Raw genomic sequence first — 15,644 nt, 5'->3', positions numbered from 1 at the left:
ATCTTTATGACACATCCCATTACCCCTTTCCTCTTTCCCACTCAGCAGCCAGTGTTTTAAGGACAAGAATGTAATTTCACTGTGCCAACAATAAGCAAATTACTGATAGCAAATGACTTCCTGCTGGTAGCTCCTCTTCTTTGTATTGTTGTGAGATGTAGCTGTTCTTCATCCAAGGAAAGAATCGCCTACAGTGAATTCAGGCCTTATTTTAATGGACGAGTGCATAGTGACAGAAGAGCACAGATCAGTGGCTTAATGTAAACCCTGTGGCTTGAGAGGCCTTGAGTTTGGTCTGTGCATTCCTGGTACCCTCTAGCACAATGTTGTTCTCATCCAGATGCCTTCTCATGTTTCTTCGTTGTACACTGATCTGTAATGACAAACAGCGGACGGAAAGCAGTCTGTATGTGGAAGTGAAGAGTGAAATCAAATCTGAATTATTGTAAGCATTATTCAGGTGACCTAATTAAACTTTTTTTTTGTGGAAGAGAAAAAGAAACAGCAACTTGAAATGATACTGTGCATCAAGAATTAAACCTTCAGTTTGCAAAGACCATAAAATCAAGTCTACATTTATTAAAAAACAAACAAACAAACAAACAAAAAAAAAAAGATGGAGCAGGAAGATTTGAAACAGTGGAAGTTTTCCAGTAAAAAGCCAAACATAGGCATATGAACAAGCTGTATTACAAGAGTTGTGTACCATTAAAGCTCTCAAAAGAACAGAGAAAACTGATGGAAATTTTAATCATCAGATGCTACATATATATGTATTAACACATGTACATGTACGCATGTGCGCGTGCGTAAGGACATATATTTTCAGTGGTGTGTGCTGGAGATTCAGCTGGCAATGATGTGAAACTATACTCAAGAATATTGTTTGGAATAGGCAGTGTTTGCACTGGCAGCGAGTGCTACATTCACACGCTTTTACTCATCAGTTTAGTTTTCACCTGCAATCTAGATCCTTTCTTTTGTGGCTTGTGGTTTTTTTATGGTGATCAGTGTCTTACTACAGATGCAGCTGGTATTGCTACATTCCAGTTCCAAAGAAAGGCAGACCTGGTAAGACGGAAGTCCATGTGAAGATTGTGTTTGAAGCATTTTAAAAATATATTCGAGACGCCAGTGTTGCTTGTGTTCCACAGGGTGGATTAAAGCAAGTTACTGGTTTTTGTTGTTGAAAATTGAGACTCTCAATTACAGTAGATTATTTCTGTTGTGTAGAGCATACAGTACACTATTCATGCAAGTCATCAGCCTGGGTTTTGCTGTAGTTTGTTACGAAAATTGCAAAATTAGCCAGCTTTCTATGTGGAAGATCAGAAGGCCATATTTTCCATATTTAAAAAGCTACTGTGCGACTAACAGATGCACTGGGGTTTACTGCTGTTAGTAATGAGCATCTCAGAAGTATTTGTAGGTATGCTTGACGTTGGCAATAGGATAGAAAGTGGCAACTATGACCACCATCCGGGTGGGTTGAATGGGAGCTTACAAATGCTGTTTTTTCAATATGAATAGCTGGAGAGAGAATAAGATATGGCCAAGCATAATATTTTGGAGGTGTTTCTTGTACTTGGCAGAGTATAGTGCAAAAACATTTAATCTTAGAGATGGAATAACAGGGACACACACGTCTTGTCATCAGTTCCTACTTTGCATGTGCAGTGGACCTGATACTTTTCAGAAGCCCTGTGTTTTATTGTATGTGTGCTTCATGCTCTTCTCTTCAAGTTGCCAACAGAATAAAAGGTAAATGGGAGCTAGCTGCTTTAGGACACAAGGAGTGGACTGTTAGTCAAATGTGTTGTTTGGATTGGCTGCAGATACTTCTGGCTGCTCAGATCATGGGGCCTGTGGGACTCCTGTTATAGGACCAGAGCTGTGCTCATCATGGTGGCGGGACCAGTAGTAGGGTAGGAGGGGGTGCACTGTAGCTGCTGGAAAAACTTGGACCTCAGACTGCTCTTGAGGGACCTCTCTGAGGGGGGCTTATAGCTGGATTATTCCTGAGACACAAATACCACACGTGGGCTAGGGATGGAATACTGACTACCTTGAGTTGATATATTGTATAGGCTTTGGGGATTATGGCAGAGTAAGTGCCAGTTCTGTGCCTCCATGGTAACTTAAAAGCTCTTTCAAAAAGAAACAAAACGTAAAACCCAGTATTCAGTAAAATACGCTGCTGCTATAAGAGACTGAAGGTTGCAAGGAAGTCTAGTGACAGATTTGTTAAAGGTGGGGTAATTCCTCTATTTCATGGAGAAAAGAAAAGACAGGACATGCAAATGACAGTCTTTTGAATGCCAGCAAAGTTGGTTGCATTAAAAGAAGTCTTCAGTTGCTGGGTGGTGAATAATTTATGATGAGTAGTCAGCTTGAATAGCAGAGCAATCTCTTTGAATATGATTTACTATGCGTAAAGGAGTTGTTATAGTATCTTGACCTGATGATTAATGCAAATATTGCCACAGTCGATGAGACTGTAGCTTACCAACCAAAGCACAGCCTCTTGGAGAAGCAGGGGAGGTGCTAAAATGAAAAAACAAAACAAAACAAAAACAAACAAAAAACCCCTAACCTGTCGGCAAATTTAAGAGATGTGTAAGTAAATGTTTATGCAGAAAAGAGCCATTCACATGTCCGATTGGGTGCATTAGATCATACCATGGCTCCCTAGCCAGGAGGAGGGTGGGCGTCTGGAACAGGGTGCCTGCTTCCATAACCACCAGGGAGGTCACCCAGTGCAGGGAGGGCAAGAAGACAAATGCTCTGAAGGGAACTGCAGGAATGTGTGGCCTATTTGTGCTTAAAAGTGGTTCCTCTGAAGGCTTCTGTCATCTAAGGCAGATGAAAAATGGATTATTCCACTCCTAGTAAGAAGCCTGCTTTCCTAGAGAAGTGCAAGGGAAAACGTGGCATGGATTAGTGTGGCGGGTACTGTGAACAAGTTCCTGCGTGCTCAGAATGTTGGTTTACTACACTGATTTATAACAGCTGAAGTATAGTGTTCTGAACTGCTTAATTGATAGGTTTCAGTACTCATGCACTTCTTAGCATGTCTTATTTTCTGATGTACGATTCTTGTATTTCTTGTATATAGACTCATTTTTCCTTGTGTGCTCCCCCCTCCCCAGCTTATTTAGAACTGCATAGTAGAGGTGACTTTTTGGATGCCTGAGAAATGGCAAAATCTACTCTAAATTTGTATGTTTAGTGCTGATTGAGCGCTTAAGAACTAGAAATGTGTTTTGAATGCCCAAGCATGAGCTCTGAGTGGATGGTAACTATTTCTTTAGGTCTACAGTTGCAGTTGGTTTTCATGACATATGTGCTCAAGACACATGCGCAAATCTTTTCAGTGATAAGAACCTCAGAGCAATGATGAATAATAAATGCTAATAGTAATAAATGCTAATTATTCAGGGTTAATTAGAAACAACGACACGTGTCATAGCTGAGATGGTGAGTTAGACCGTGGATAGTTCAGAGTGAACTACTGCTATGTGTTGCAGGATCCTGGCATAGTCTGTAAACTAATGCGAACAGTGGTTCTAATAGAGTGTCTTTGCCTGTTGGATGCATCTACTATGAGAATATAACCTCTAAACCTGGAAGTAGTCCTGAAGGCATGTCAAGTCCAGCTCATACTATACTTGCATTTCAGCCAGGAACCAGGGTGCTTGTCTGGGGTGCACCTAAAAAGCTTATGTGCTCTCCTGTCTGACTTTGAAGCTACACTCAGGCTTAACTTGCCTTCACAACTGTGAGGTTGCATTCATACTGGAGTTGTTTTGTTTTTCTCCTCTTTAAATGTTTACTGGTTTTGAACATTACGAGCATTGGTAAAAACATTGTTGATGATAGGCTTGGAGTGTACATAGCAGCTGAAGCTAGTTTTTAAGTTTTTAAAGCTTGACTACTTTTTAAAGAAAATAAACAGGAAATATAAACCTTATTCCTAGGGTTTTTTTGTTTGTTTGTTTTTTATAACCTTCTGGTGTCCATCACTATACCTGACTATTGACACTTTTTTAATATGGGCACCAGCGGGTAGTTAATGGCTTCAGTACCACTGATCTGGACTGTATGAGACTTGGCAACCTTAATGTGAAAGAAGTACCATATACCTTTCTGTATTCCAGCTTTTTAGAAGAGCCGGGATCTGTTGAAACTAAATGACTGTGAAAGATATGGTAGGTCACAGTTTTGCATGACTAACCACATAGCAATGGTTTCATGCAAAGCATTACGGTTAACAAATTTATTCACGATAATTGTAGTTGCCACAGATTAAAAGAAGATAAATCCTGGGTGATTTGACTCTTCAGTGTCAAAAAGGCAGTATTACCCTTGATCTGTCCTTCACCTTAGACCTCAGGACGCACTGCTGATTGCTAACTCATGTGAGATCTGAGTCTCTGGATGAAAATTCTCGGGCTTCCTGTTGTCTTGCCCTTATTTTGGCCTGGATAAATCCTTGAATTGTTAAGTGAGAAATGTTCAGCTTAGCTAAGTTGTGTGTTTTTGGAAAGTAGCCTTGGAAGAAGAAAAATAGCTGAGTGCAACAGACAACCCTCCTACCTCACACCCCTTTCCCATGTGTTTAGTGGCAGCAAACCTTTCTCCCGTGGTCCGTGTAACTGTAAGTCCGTCCGAGACGTGGCAGTGTCCTGCGCAGCGATTGCAGCTGGGTGGCAGGAGCGTCTGTTCTCGCTCCGTTCCGCGATCCAGCCCAGCACTTGAGGAGTGCTCTGGATGCTGGAGGCTGAGCTCTCCTACTCCAGGAATATCTGCTGTTTCCTGATGTTGGGGGACTCAGTGGTGCTCTGCTTGCCCTCGGAGAGGGTGTTTGTCTGAGGCTCGGATTACTCCTGCACGCGGGCATTTTCATTTGGAAACAGCCGCCTTTCAGCCCAATCGGGGCAGCTGATGGCGAGCTCTAGTTGTCCGGCTCTCCTTTATACTGAGGACGAATATTAATCAGATTTACTCTGCAAAAAAGGACACAAAATAGGCAAGCGTACAGCCTGCTGTAAACAATGAAATTGAAGGCTGCTGCTCTAATCCCTTGAATACCGGACCGTGCTTCTCCTGAGCAATGCATTTCGGGATTTGCAGGAAGGTGCGTGCAGTTACCGAATGGATTTAAATTGTCCCTTGATGTATTTTTGGAAGGGGCCAAGAGGACTGGTTATTACTTATGAGGACGCTGTACAGGCGTGAAGAGAGGCGCAGGAGCGGGGTGAAGAGCTGGAGGGGAGCTGCCACTGCTGAACTGGAGGCTGGGGGCTGCGTAACCTTTCCGCAGTCCTGGTGCACAGCAGAGTGACTTTGCTTTGGAAGGGGGGCCTGAGTGGGGTGTGCCACAGGATTTTTTTTTTTTTTTTTTTTTTTTTTTTTTTTTGCAGTGGTTTGTGGTTCTGCATTTCAATTTGCAGCTCCAGAAGCGCATGTCTCCCGTACCTCCAGCCCCGGCAGCGGGCGAGGTAGGATGTCTGGGCTGAACGTTGCTGCCTGAAGGGAGGAGAGGGGAGGGGAGGGAGACATGTACCTTCTGGACAGCAGCGAGCCGCCGGCCGCCGCCTCCCCGGAGAGGATGCAGCGGGGGACACCCCAGAGGAAAACGGTCTACCGCATCTCTGTGACCATGGTGAAAAAGGAGCTGCTAGGGCCAGAGGGAAGCCATCCTGGCCCGGAGGTGCCCCAGCACGGGCGGCGGGGAGGGAGACAAGCTCTGGACTCTTCCAGCCTCACCAGGGCCGGGCTGCTGCTGCTGGAGGAGGAGGCTGAGGAGGAGAGCGAGGAGCAGGACAGAGTACCCAGCCCCTGCGGCTTCCGCAACTTCAGGACCCTCAGCACCGGGCAGCTGGAGCTGGGCCGTCTCAAGGTGCCGCGGAGAGTGGCACAGCCTTTCCCCGCTGAGCTGACCTTCAGGTGGCCCCGGGAGCCAGACACTGCCGCCCCTGAGAGGGCGAGGAGCAGCCCTTCACCAGAGGAAGCAGCTCCCGCTGCTGCACTCGCCCCCCACCAGGGCCCATGCCCGAGCAGCGGGGAGCCCCTGCCAGCGGTGGCCACCTGTGGCGGGGCTGAAGCTGCAAGAGAGCTGGAGCTGGCTGCCTCCCCCGGGGGCGATGCTCAGCTCGGGGCCCACCACTCACGCACTGACCGCTCCAGCAACGCGCTGCGGCTGGGGGAGCAGGGGCAGAGCCCCTGGCGGCAGCCAGGCCTGCTGCGGCGCAGCTTCAGCTTTAGGCACTGGAGCGGGGGGGAGCTGCTCCGGCTCCGGGCGCTCACCCGGGTGCGGCGGCACAGCAGCTCAGGCTGCCTGCCCACACTGCCCGACCCTCCACCAAGCGCGGCGGCCCCGGCGCTGCACTCGCCGCCCGCCGCCTCGCCCGAGCCGTCTGCCGCCGTCCCTGAGAAGCGCAACACCCTGGACGTAGGCGAGGTGCTGAGCAAAGCAGACCCCCTTTCTGAGCTGGAGCGCTGGGAGCGGAGCAAGAGCAAAAACCGGACCCTGGATAACAGCGACCTGCAGCGGCTCTCCGAGCGCCTGGGGCGGGATAGCCCTGCCGGTGGCGGCCCCGCTGCCCATGAGCACCGGCTGCTGCGCTTCTTCAGTGGCATCTTTGCCCGCAAGGATGGTACCTCCACCCCCTTCGGCAGCCCCCACGGCCGCTCCCCGCGCAGCAGCTTCTCCAGATCCAGGGCTTATTTTAGCAGCCTCAGGAGAGCCACTGTGGATGTGCAGTCTAGCTCCGAGAGCATCAATGGGTCCCCTCACAAAGGTGCCCTTTTTCTTGTGATCTGGGAGACGTGACAGAGGGGAAGCACTGCAAGGGTTTAAGTCGGGGCTGAGGGATGATGGTGCCAAAAGGCCCCTCTGCTTGAGGAGAGGGAGGTGCTGCTGTGGGAGCATGTGATCTGATGTGTTTTATACAGTGTTTTGAAATATTAGATAGTGCTTTTTTTTTTCCTGAGGTGCATAGCCTGCTGGTTGTGATGGAGGCAGATTGAGCTGTGTGCCTTGTGAATGGAAAAACTCAGGGGGCTTCGTTGCGGCCCCTAGGACAGTGGGTGAGGCAAGTGGAGCTTGCTCAGTTATGCAGCGGAAGCTGAACTCCTGTGTTGATGAGTGTGTGTATATAGGTGTGTGTATATTTTATATATATATATATATATATATATATATGTATATATACATATAGGTCAGTGGGTGGCTGAGTGCTTTGCAGCATTTGGGATTTCTCCTTTGGGAAAGATATTTTTGAAAAGGGATTACAAGGGCCAGAAGTGTATCTGCTGATGTTGGAGTGGGTGAGTATTGCTATAAAGGCATTTAACTTCATAAATATCTGTCATCTTGGTTACAAAAATATGTAATAGTTAAGTGTTCTTTAAAACAAACTCAAATGATGCTCTGAATTATCTTACGTGGTTATGTATAGATGGAATCTGGAAATTTCCAAGTGTTGCTAACAAAAGATGGCAATCAGGTGGGGAATTCTGGGCTTCATGAATCTTTGGGATTCAAGAAAAACTCAAAAATTGAAGCTTACTGTGGGATGGGAAGTCAAGAATTGGCTAGCTGAGTTTTGTAAGGATCTGAAAGGATTGTGGTATGCTTGACTGAGACACGATAAACTGGAAATGCTCGTTATGGAGCTTCACTGTAAGGTAGTGTGTTTTCTTCTTAGCAGTGCCTTTTAGGTGTCTAGATCAAACATTTAACCAGTAATTGTACTAGCTTTGAGCACAAAGTGCTTATCAAATGTCTTTGAGCACCAAGTGCTTATTTGGATGTCATCTCCAAGCATACGGAAGAAAAGAAGGTGATCAGGAGTAGTCAGCATGGAGTCGCCATGGGCAAAGCATGCTTAACCCATCTGCTAGCCTTCTCTGATGGCATGAGTGGCTGGGTAGGTGAGGGGAGAGCAGTGGACGCTGTGTGCTTTGACTTCCGCAAGGCCTTTGACACTGGCTCCCAGAACATCCTCCTGCATAAGCCCAGGAGGTGTGCGTTAGACGAGTGGACTGTGAGGTGGATTGAGAACTGGCCAAAAGGCCACGCAGAGGGTCATCATCAGTGGCACGGCATCTGGTTGGAGGCCTGTGGCTAGTGGAGCTCCCCAGGGCTCAGTACTGGCTCCCATCCTGTCCAACTTCTTCATCAATGACCTGCACAAAGGGACAGTGTGCCTCCTCAGCAAGTCTGCCGACGAGACCGAGCTGGGAGGAGTGGCTGATACCCCTGAGGGCTGTGCTGCCATGCAGAGAGACCGGGACAGGCTGCAGAGCTGGCCGGAGAGGAGCCTCATGAGGCTCCACAAGGGCAAGTGTACGTAGGCAGGAATAACTCCATGCCCCTGTACCGGCTGGGGGCTGACCTGCTGCGAAGCAGCTCTGCAGCAAAGGACCCGGCAGTGCTGCTGGACAACAAGTTGACGGCGAGGCAGCAATGTGCCCTTGCGGCCAGGAAGGCCAATGCTATGCTGGGCTGCGTCAGGAAGCGTGCTGCCAGCAGGTCGACGGAAGAGATCCTGCCGCTCTGCTCGGCCCTGCTGAGGCCACATCTCGAGTACTGCGTCCGGTTCCGGGCTCCCCAGTACGAGAGAGACACGGAGCTACTGGAGAGAGTCCAGCGTCGGGCTACCAAGATGATCAGAGGACTGGAGCATCTGCCCTCTGAGGAACGGCTGCGAGAGCTGGGCCTCTTTAGCCTGGAGAAGACAAGACTGAGAGGGGAACCCTATCAATGTGCCTAAGTATCTGAAGGGAGGGTGTCAAGGGGATGGGGGCCTCAACTCTTTTCGGTAGTCCCGTGCCAAAGGACTAGAGGCAACGGGCACAACCTGAAACCACGGGAAGTGCCGCCTGAAGACGGGGAGGAATGTCTTCACTCTCACAGTGACAGGGCACTGGAACCGCTTGCCCAGAGAGGTTGTGGGGGTCTCCTTCTCTGGAGACGGTCAAAACCCGCCTGGCTGCAACCCTGCCTAACATGCTCTAGGTGACCTGCTTGAGCAGGGAGGTCGCACTAGATGATCTCCAGAGGGTCCTGCCAACCTTACGCAGGCTGTCAAATGATCTGTAAGCTGCTGCATCTCTAAAAAAACCAAAATGGTTAGAAAGATTAAGTTTTCCTTAAACTGCAGATAAATGGAAATTTTTGCAGGGATCGATCAATATGGTTTTTATTGTAGGGAAGTTAGAGCGGGAGATGCTTTTCAGTGCTACCAGCCTACCACAGATGCTGTGACACAGAAGTGGTGCTACAGATGGACATTTGGTGCTTGAGGCACTAGGAGCAAAGTCCACTATTTGGACTTAATAACTGAGAGGAGTAATACGTTATTCGTGTAGAGACATTTCTGTGGGTTTGCAATAACCTTAGTGGAAACTGTGGTCTGACCTTGATTAAAGTTTGAGGTAACCACAACAAGGAGTAACTTCATCCCATGGTTTACGCCTGTGCTTTGCAGTATGCTTACACTGTTACTGTAATTTAACATAGCATGGTTGCAGACCTGGAGAGTAGTCTTTTCCTTGGGACAGGTTTAAGACTTTAGTTAATCAGTAAACAACATGTGCAGCCTCAAGACTTCCCGGTGAGGTTTTTTTCTATATGCCACTACCAAATTTATCTGTTCAAGATCAACTTTGTGTCCTGTTTTCCTAGGTATGGAAAAATGCGTGTCCTGGGTGTGAAGATACGGTTACATGTTGGAAACTGTTGCAGGCTTCTGTTACAGGTTAACAGGTCTACTGTCGGCATCCTATGCTACTGTCTCCCTTTTTTGGGGGGGAAGAGTGCGGTTACAGATTTTGCTGTCAGGAAGTTCATTTTGTCCAAGGAGAAACTGTATGCAGAGCCTCTATGGATTGATGCTTGCTGATGTCCTTCTGGAAAGCCTAAGTTTTAAATTAATCTGTTCTTAAATTCGTCTGTTATTTCTTAGGAGGTAAGAATGTGTTTAAGACAGTACAATTAGTACACCAAATATTCTAGTATGTTAGATTAGAATGATTTGCTATTCAGCTAAGACTTCATTTTACTCCTTTTAGTGGATGTAAAATTGGTATTGACAATCTGGTGACTGGAGTGTAGAGTAATGGTGAATAATGGAGACACAGGTGGAACCTTTATTTTCCTGTGTAACTGGTTGTAAAAAGAGGTTCTATTACTCAAAACTTTCCTCCCTTGTGACACTGGCATTTTGCATGTTTGGTGCCATGTGTGAATTATTTGACTGCTACAAAAGCACTGTCTAAAGGCTGTGCAGAAAGCAAGAGTATAAAAACTTGTATTTGTTTCCATTATCAACTTGAAACAGTTGCTCAGTCCACATTGAAAAATTTGCTTGTATGCTATTTTTTGGAAATCTCCTGGTCTTTATTGTAGCCAGGTAAAATATATTAGAACAAGCTGAAATTTTATAGCAAAGAATGAACAATATTTAACTCTACCTATTATTTTTGTTATTGAGCTTTACTTATGCTATGAAGTGGGCACGAAAGTTTTTTGGTGTTGTTTGGTTTTCATTTTTTTTTTCTTCTGGAGGAATTTTTCTTTATTCTACCAGTAAATTGCCTTTCGGCATTGGATGTTCTTGTTTTGAGAATTGTGGAGTTAGATGACAAGATGCCTTCTTTTGTTTGCTTTTTAAGACCTAATTGCCAGCTAAGATGAACTACAGTTCTAGGTCACAGAAATGTTGAACAAAATTTCCTGAAAAGTTAACTTTTAAAGGAAAAGCCGAAAGTACCTATGGGAAGGAAACGGTGACCTGTCTGCCAGCTAGATTTGGGGTGTGAGGAGGAGGCGTATCTTGTGGGTCTTGTTCAGTCTACGTTTTTCTAAACATTGCAGTGTATTAATGTCATGACTTTTAGACCATGGAGGTGATGTTAGCAAACCTTTTTCTTGCTGGCTTTTGGCTAGCCTTGTTTTAGTAGCACAGTAAAAGGTTGTTGGAGCACTGTGTCAGAACAGTTATAAAGCTTTTTGTCTAAATCTTTCTTTAGAAACTTTGTGTCAAAAATTGCAGAGAATTAGTAGCAACAGAGTTGCAGGGCATACTCTTTTTTACATGTCAATGCTGGTCTGTTTTGAAATAATCATTATGCAGTAAGCCAGTCCTGTATCAGTACTGATCTTCCAAAAATTGAGCGTTTTTCAATTTAAATTAAAAACAATTACCAAGTTTTCTTGTCACTGGTTTTAGTAGCCTTATTTCATGGTATTCAACTTGTCAATTCACTTACTTGAAATAAGAGAAGTTCTACCATGTTTTCCCCTCTGTCCTCCCAACTTAAATGAGCTTCCTCAAGTTGAGGAAACAAGATCAGCTATTTTTGCCTTAAAACCATTTAAGGGAACTTGTCAAGGGAAATATTGTTCCTCATCTAAACCCTTTTCCCCTTGAAGTCTTATTTCGTTGTTCTTTCTCGTAATTTGAGAAACTATTGCTGTTCTGAAGGAATATCATCATTCTGGGGCAATGGGGTCCTAAAATAGCTTTTTTTTTCCAGTGGTTGTTATTTGATGCTTTTATCTGGGGACAGCTTTATTTCAGTACCCCTCTTACGGATTTGTTAAGCAGAATTGTGGCTCAAAATGATAGAGTAGCAAAAAGAGTTTTGAGGATTGCGTTAGTGCTCTCCTGAGTCGTTCCCCTGCCCCCGAATTGAGAGGAGTTAGCATTACGCATAAGTGTTAATACAAATTCTCCTCAGTTTGTAGTCATAGAAAATAGAAACTGGGGAGCAATCTGTGCTGGAAGCCCCCAGTCTGTGTGTAGTTTCACTTGAGGTAATTGGACTTTGCCTCCTCTTAGCACAGCTCCTTGTCATCTCTTCCTTGTTAACCTCATATGACTCCTGCTCTTCTGCACTGGTGGCATTTTCAGCAGCAGCCCAGTAGACTTACGTATGCTTTTATGAGTGTGCAGATTTGGGGAGTATGGTGTGAGTGTACTGGAACTGGTTCCTCATAGTTCCCTGTACTGTAGTTGATGTTTTCTGGTGATGTGCTGATGCAAGCATGTTAATTTTTGAGAGCATTTGGACAGTCTCCTTTTCTAATAGACTGTCTTCTAGAATTTATCTAGCTATTTCACTTGCTGTGAGTGTTGTCCAAACATTATTATGAAAATAAAATCTAGCAGATAAAGGGATTGTAATCATCTTAAGCATTGTCAAGAGTTGAATAAGAGGGTTTTTTTTTGTTTTTTTTTTTATTTATTTATTTTATTGGGTAGTCCTCTGTCAGGCAAAATGAGTGCCAGCTGCACTGCCAGATGATTAAGAACTGAACTGGTATTAAGGTCACTGGCTGAATTAGAGAATGAGATGGATTAATGTTTGCACAGTATTGAAATGTATGCCAGATGCTAGCAGTGATGGCCTCTGTTTATCTGTTAAAATCCAAAAGAAATGTAGTGTTTTGATGTTGCTCCATATAAACTGTTTAATGCATAATGGCAGTAATGAGTAACTTTCTGTGCAGGGCCTTGGTTATGATATGCCATTGAATACATCTGTAAAAGTATTATACAGGTATTCATCTCTTTTCATCTCATAAACTAAGCACTGTAAATTAAATAACAGCTTTTTTGTTTTCTTTTTCTTTCTTTTTTTCTTTTTTTCTTTTTCTTTTTTTTTTTTTTTTCACCAAATCTGCTCCAATTGCTTGGTTACCTAAATAAGTAAACACATTGTGTTTGAATGAACCTTATGTACGTGATGAGAATACCATTTGCACAAGGGAAAAAAAAAAAGGAACATTCAAATCCACGTTATAGTTGTTCTTTTTCTCGCAATTACTGGCCCTGAATTGGAGGAGACTTGATGTGACACCAAGGATAAGGTTACTCTAGACATACTAAAATGAGTAATCAGTTCTAGACTTAACATCAGAACATTTTGATTGCCACAGCGAGGTAAATATGTGGAGCAGCATGCATCCTTTTCAAGACCAAAGGAGAGGGGTCATAGCTCATAGGAGCTGCTTATGAAGGAAACTTTAAACTTTGCTGATTGAAATGTTAGCAGTTCTTAATGGACTGTAAACAGAAAATAGAATTGCTTGTAACAGATGGTGAACCCTTTTCTCTCCAGTAAACCAGTGAGAGCTTTCGGTTGACACATTTGACAAAATACGGTTTCAAAGCAGTATGTTGCTTGCTGCACAAAACAAACTCGTTAGCAGAATGTTACATTCAGATCTGTAGTTTCTAAGTTTAGCACTGAAGGACTTGACTGATGTGTCTTCTGAATGAGCAGTTTGACTCTTTTTTGCAAATCAGAGCTTATTTTGATCCTACTGTTCTGGCCATTAGTAGCTTCTGTTTAATACAGAGTATTGAAGTTTAACTGTCAGATAGCAAATCATTTGTGAAATACAATAGTTAAAAAAGTTTGTAGCTATTGCTTCCTTCGGCATGGTTATAATCTTAAAAATAGGTATTGGCAGCACAAAGAGTGCAACTGTATTTCAAGTGTGTGCGTATTCGTCCATACTTTGAACCAAATAGGGTTAAATAATATCATTAATTCAGACTATTAATGTAATAGTGTTGCTTTTGATAATTAGTGTTAGGATTTCCCCTAGGCAACTGCTGTAAACACACAGTGAAAGGAGATCTGTGCCAAAAAAAACCCAGAATGGGCTTTTTCATGTGCGAGGGAAAAGAAACATCAGTGTATTGAACTTGGGAAACTGTAATCTAGTCTGTTCATGAAAAGCATACAACATAAAGCTATTATCTTGACGGAATTTTAAAATAGAGCATTTGATTTTGCTGTTTCAGATTTGTATATAATGACAGCTTTTGACAAATACGTCTGCTTTATTAACAAAATAGTACCAAATGTTTTCTTAAACAAAATAAGCAACAAAGACCATAAAGATGATAATCATACAGTGCATAGTAGCTTCCTAGAGTTTTTCTACTACTCTCAGAATATACTGAAAAAGCTAACTGATGCACCTTATTTGAGATTTTCTTTGCAGAAAACAGCTAGCTGATGGAGGAAGTGTGAGGGACTCTGCTTTCCATGACATACACAGCTGCTTTCTGAACTTTGCCAAACTGTATTCCACCTGTGAAACAAGGCCTGTAGCAAATGTAGACTCATCCATGCAAGAATTCAGAATGAAAGGGAAACCCCTTGTGGAAAAATGGCAGGTATTACAGCCAAACCAGAAAGTAAATGAGCCTTAGTTTGTAACTGAGGCTGATTTACTTAGCTTCTGTAATAGCTGTAAGCTTTTTGGAGTGGTTGAGGACTCATGGGCCACCCATCTGTCTAGAGATTCATTTTCTGCTTTATAATCGCCTTAATCTTGACCAATATAATTGGAAGGAAGATGTACAGAGTGAGTATCCTTAAGCTAATTCATATCTTCATGGATAGTACTTGTTTTCATATATTTCGACCTCATTTCTCTGAGGTTGCACAAAGATGTAAAGGTCACTTGTCTGAAGTTTATAATGGAGACGTTCTCTGTAAGTAGATTAAGACATTACAGAAAAGTCTTTTTGAAGACCTCACATAAGATTTGGCCGTAATGTCAGAGATAGTGCTGAACATCAGCCATTCTCCATTCTGAGGTTGGGCACCTTATTTGTGTAATCTCTTGGTTGTGGTTATTTCATTTGGGTGATATACAAAGTTGTTTCTAACAAATATTGGAAGGCCCTTTATCTGCAACTTTATTTTCACTGGTTTGGAGATGGAAAGATGGCATTAAATAGTGCTGTTAAATAACTACTGAAATCAAAATTCAGCTACTACGATTCTTGTTGTATCAAATCACTTATTTTCTAGATGAACTGATAAATGTGTCCTTTCTGCTTCTGGACTGAAAGTGAGCTTCAGCTTTGGAGCTACTTATGAAGAAATTATTTGAAAGTTTCCAGTGAGTTACTCGTTTTCCAGTCCTAGTAGTGGGTTCATATTTTTCACAGCATCCAAATTGCAGAAAGTTTTGAATGCCAATGAACTAAACTTCCATTTTGTAGATGAAGTTGCATAGCAGATCTTCCCTTGTTGGAAGCTTAAAGTGCCAGTTTTAGCAAGTTAGATTTGAAGGGAGATAAAGTATTGTGCTGGCTGCTGCAAGCTCCTGGCATTTGCAAGTTATTTATGATAGCTCTTTAGATGTTTACATGTATTTGCTGCTGGGCTTGTCTGGCTGATTTGCTAGAGAATATAGATTTCTAAACACATTGTTTTGCTTGTATGGACTTGGGGTGTGTGTATATAGATATAACTGTCTGTAGTTTTGAAGAAGAGGATTCTTAATACTGTGATGCATTTTTTTTCTGCTTATAGCCATGTGGGAAGTCACTTAATGGCAGTACTATGATTAAGACAGGAGGGGAGATCTATTTTAGGAAGTGGATGCTAAACCACTTAGCGTGGTTGTATTCGAGATTGTATTTGTAGGGATATGTAACAGTGTTCAAGGTGCACACACTACTTAATCAGTTTTACTGGTACTTTCTGTAAGTCCTTAAGTCATTTGGGTCCTAGGAACAGGATGTTTGCTCTTTGTGTTGATATGAAATTATTCTGTTTCGGCTCATTCTTACTGTTAAGCAGCACTTTCTTTTTAAGATCGA

General features: G+C 43.6%; 1 protein-coding gene across 4 annotated transcripts in view; it reads left to right on the top strand.

The window, feature by feature from the left end:
* Positions 1-15,644, top strand: part of AGAP1 (ArfGAP with GTPase domain, ankyrin repeat and PH domain 1) — a 375,973-nt gene that overhangs the window by 73,461 nt on the left and 286,868 nt on the right. Inside the window, exon 1 of one of the 4 annotated variants that reach the window (XM_062578165.1) lies at positions 5,467-6,803. The exons of 1 other annotated variant lie outside the window; for it this stretch is intronic. In XM_062578165.1, coding sequence (XP_062434149.1) covers positions 5,561-6,803 — 1,243 coding nt within the window. In that variant the 5' untranslated portion in view covers positions 5,467-5,560. Of the gene's footprint in view, positions 1-5,466; positions 6,804-15,644 lie in introns of those variants that run through there. 2 more of the 4 variants (XM_062578164.1, XM_062578163.1) reach the window with 2 other exon arrangements.

This window comes from Rhea pennata, chromosome 6 (assembly GCF_028389875.1).
Source record: "Rhea pennata isolate bPtePen1 chromosome 6, bPtePen1.pri, whole genome shotgun sequence".
NCBI classification, from domain to species: Eukaryota; Metazoa; Chordata; class Aves; order Rheiformes; family Rheidae; genus Rhea; species Rhea pennata.
The sequence above is the reverse complement of the archived record's forward strand: the minus strand, read 5'-3'. Positions and strand labels throughout refer to the sequence as shown.